Source organism: Cydia pomonella, chromosome 4 (genome assembly GCF_033807575.1).
Source record: "Cydia pomonella isolate Wapato2018A chromosome 4, ilCydPomo1, whole genome shotgun sequence".
Lineage (NCBI taxonomy): Eukaryota > Metazoa > Arthropoda > Insecta > Lepidoptera > Tortricidae > Cydia > Cydia pomonella.
In genome coordinates this window covers 16,070,684-16,074,767 of record NC_084706.1, presented here as the reverse complement: position 1 = coordinate 16,074,767, position 4,084 = coordinate 16,070,684, and the positions used below count along the sequence as shown (strand labels likewise).

At 38.8% G+C, this 4,084-nt stretch overlaps 1 protein-coding gene across 1 annotated transcript; it reads left to right on the top strand.

The window, feature by feature from the left end:
• Positions 1–1,214: 1,214 nt before the first annotated feature.
• Positions 1,215–3,423, top strand: LOC133517151 (inosine-5'-monophosphate dehydrogenase). Its single transcript, XM_061850319.1, has one exon. The coding sequence runs from the start codon at positions 1,547–1,549 to the stop codon at positions 3,083–3,085; it is 1,539 nt and encodes a 512-aa protein (XP_061706303.1). The 5' UTR covers positions 1,215–1,546; the 3' UTR covers positions 3,086–3,423.
• The last annotated feature ends 661 nt before the right edge of the window (positions 3,424–4,084 follow it).

Here is a 4,084-nt window from a genome sequence, read left to right as displayed (position 1 = left end):
TTAATTTTATCACATTTATAATAACTCTACTGGCGAAAGTTTTCCCGACATCTTAATTTATATATATATCACGTCTAGAAGTAATTAATGTTTGCTACAATCAGAAGCATAACAACTTATCAGAAATCATCTCGACATACTTAACAATCCTAAAAGCTGCAACCGCTCGCTCTTACAAGTACGCCGCGCGACACAAAACATTTTTTTAACAGAGTAATAAAAGAAAAATGTCTGACAAATGTTTTCTAGAGTAAATCCTCATAGTTTTAATTCTGTAAGTAGGTTTTCGAAAAAAAGTGTAAAGAACTATGTGAAAAATATTATCGATGTGACATACCGCGTACGCCAGGTACGTAACGTAGGGACAGAACATACGCAATGCGACAAAATTAAAAACAAGTTTTAACTTTCCTGACGACATACCAAAAACCACTTACGTATTTTGGTCGGGTTATTTATTGCTCACCATAAACCATACCATACTATTATTATAGATGTGCTATACCGCGTGCGCCCGTGAGGGACAGAACATACGCAATGCGACAAAATTAAAAACAAGTTTTAACTTTCCTGACAACATACTCAGGGCCGGATTTAGGGGAGGGCAACCGGGGCTACTGCCCCGGGCCTCCACAAAAGAGGGGCCCCCACAATAGAGAATTCGGAAAATTTACCATTTTAAATTTTGGAAAAAACATGGAGCCAGGGGGCCTCCACTCCTTTATTGCCCGAGGCCTCCAGATCTCTAAATCCGGCATTGAACATACTTACCAAAAACCACTTACGTAATTTGATCGGGTTATTTGTTGCTCACCATAAACCATACCAGGGGACCATATCAAGGCATATTATATCAGGCCCGAAATCAGTCACGATTTCGGGCCCGAAATCAGTCCGATTTCGGACCTGATAATCGTTTTCGTTTCACGGAGTACACATCGTTTACAATATTTGAAATGGAAAAATACTTTCTCCCTAATTGCCAAAAATGTTCAATGTTTGATATTCTTGCATATGAACCATTTTTTGTACATTTCAAATATTGTAAACTATGTGTTGATATTTGGTGAAAAGGAAAAATATTATTTGTCGGGCCCGAAATCGGGTCTGATTTCAGAACTTCGATTCTCGCGGTCATAGCCAAAGAGCCGGGAGTATATATTATCGCGCCGTCTGTGACGCGCTTTACTAGCAACCATCTAGTCTAGCAACATTACTTCTTACTTCCTTTGCTATCTGTCATTTTGTCAAAGAAGCCGGCAGGGAATGTCGTGCTTTATTTCGAAAAAACGAAATTTAAAATTCTTAAGAATATATTTTTAGTAGACGAAGGTCTAATAAGTCGTGTACTCCCAGAACTACTAATTGAAGTACAAATGATTTCATAAATAAGCCATCCCCACCAGCAAGTGTCAAAACTACACTGTGCATACCACGTGTACACACATTCGTCCCATTGTTTTTAATCGGAAACACATTGTATCCTTATAAATTCGTGATAAGTTTTTTGACCTAATTTTACTGTGGTTCAAGATCTTCCGCGAACATGGCTACAAAGGCAGAAGGTGATCTTCGTGATGGGTTATCAGCACGTGAAATGTTCATCAATAGCGAAGGGCTTACCTATAACGACTTCTTGCTGCTCCCCGGCTACATAGACTTTACGGCCGAGGAAGTCGACTTGACGTCTCCTCTCACCAAGAAAATCAACCTCAAGGCACCGCTTGTGTCTACTCCTATGGATACTGTAACAGAAGCCGACATGGCGATCGCGATGGCGCTGTGCGGTGGCATCGGCATCATCCATCACAACTGCACGCCCGAGTACCAAGCTAACGAAGTGCACAAAGTCAAGAAGTACAAACATGGTTTTATTAGGGACCCAGTCTGCATGGGCCCTCAACATACTGTTGCTGATGTCATAAACGCAAAAAAGCTAAACGGTTTCACAGGCTACCCTATAACAGAGAATGGTAAACTTGGAGGCCGTCTCATTGGAATTGTTACTTCAAGAGATGTGGATTTCAGGGAGGGAGACCCACACCTAAGTCTTAAGGAGGTCATGACTCCAATAGAAGACATGATAACAGCGCAGTCCGGTGTCACATTGCAAGATGCCAATTATATACTGGAAAAGAGTAAGAAAGGAAAACTGCCAATAATAAATGGTGCAGGTGAGTTAGTGGCACTAATCGCTAGAACCGATTTAAAGAAAGCTCGCAGCTATCCCAATGCATCTAAAGATTCCAATAAACAGCTTCTCGTAGGGGCGGCTATAGGTACTCATGAAGCTGACAGGGAGCGTCTCAAATTACTAGTCAGTAATGGGGTTGACGTCATTGTGTTAGACTCATCACAGGGAAACTCTATCTATCAAATAGAAATGGTAAAATTCATAAAAAGTACTTACCCTGACATCCAAGTCATTGGAGGTAATGTTGTCACACGAATGCAGGCCAAGAATCTCATAGATGCCGGTGTTGATGCCCTGAGGGTTGGCATGGGCAGCGGCTCCATCTGTATCACCCAAGAAGTCATGGCATGCGGCTGTCCTCAGGCTACAGCAGTCTACCAAGTTGCATCTTATGCCAATCAGTTTAATGTGCCAGTAATTGCTGATGGAGGTATACAATCAGTGGGTCATATTGTCAAATCTCTAGCTTTAGGAGCCTCAACAGTAATGATGGGATCCCTGCTCGCCGGCACATCTGAAGCTCCAGGAGAGTACTTCTTTTCTGATGGAGTTAGGCTCAAAAAGTACAGGGGGATGGGAAGCTTGGAAGCCATGGAAAATAAGGATGGTAAAGGAGCTGCCATGAGCCGATATTTCCACAAGGAGACTGATAAGCACCGAGTGGCTCAGGGTGTGAGTGGAAGTATTGTGGACAAAGGTTCAGTGCTGCGTTTCCTGCCTTACTTACAGGCTGGCATGCAACATAGCTGCCAGGACATCGGCGCGCGCTCTGTTTCCCGACTGCGTGAAATGAGTGTCACGGGAGATCTGAGATTTATGAAAAGAACATACTCTGCCCAACTGGAAGGCAATGTACATGGCTTGTTTTCTTACGAAAAAAGATTGTTCTAAGATTGGTTTCACTATTTTATACCTTTGTGATATGATATATTATTCCCTGCAAGTCAATAGAGATCTAAGAAAAGTGAAACAAAGTATTGTACTAATTTAAGCAAAAAGCCAGTAAAATATACTTATTATGTTTTGTATATTATGAAATGTTATAAAAAACTCAAAGACTTCCATTTACAGAAAATTCCTTTTACAAATTATTGCAGTTTGGAGATGTTCTATTTTATGTTCATATTCTATTGTTAAGTGCTATAATAATCATGTTGGTGTAATCTTCATGTTGAATAATGTAAAGGACCAGATGCTACAGAATACTTATGATTAAAGTGTGAATTCGACTTTAGTGTTGTTTTATTGTCCTCATTCTATTGGATGCTTAACATTATGAAAGTTTTATATATTTAACCCTGTATCCTTTCATGTTACATTAGCAATACCTTAAACAGATGGGGGCAATTTAGGTTTGATATTAGTAAACTAACTTATTATTATTTGTTTTTCTCGATTTCCTGAAAAAAGATTATAGTGGAAATAAGCCCTTATGAAAAGACAATTTTCAAATGAAAGTTGAAATTCAAGTAGTTACTACTTAGTAAAAACATAAATCCACGGTTTTCATATCGTAATTATTATTTTATTTTCGATATTGTACTAACGTAACTTGACATAAATGCTATGGCACTGCATACGTTTTACTATCCGATTTCAGAATTAGGCGCTTTTGATGCGAACTTCAGGAATTAAGCCGTTTTGTTGTGGCCTTGTGACATATTCACTTTTTGATTTGCACATTTCATGAATAAACTTTTTCGAATTCGATAACTTTTTATTCAGAAATTAAAATTCACTACTAAAATGTTATGGTGGTGTTAAGTTCGGGTATAAGTAATAACATTATACATGAAGTAGTATGTAAATTGCAAAGTGGCAATTTTTGGTGATATTAATGGTTAAAATAAACCTTAATATTAAAATAAATAAACATGTTTAAAACTAATT

Bases quoted from the DNA above. Each gene is read 5' to 3' on its own strand.
- LOC133517151 (XM_061850319.1), top strand. From the start codon at position 1,547: ATGGCTACAAAGGCAGAAGGTGATCTTCGTGATGGGTTATCAGCACGT.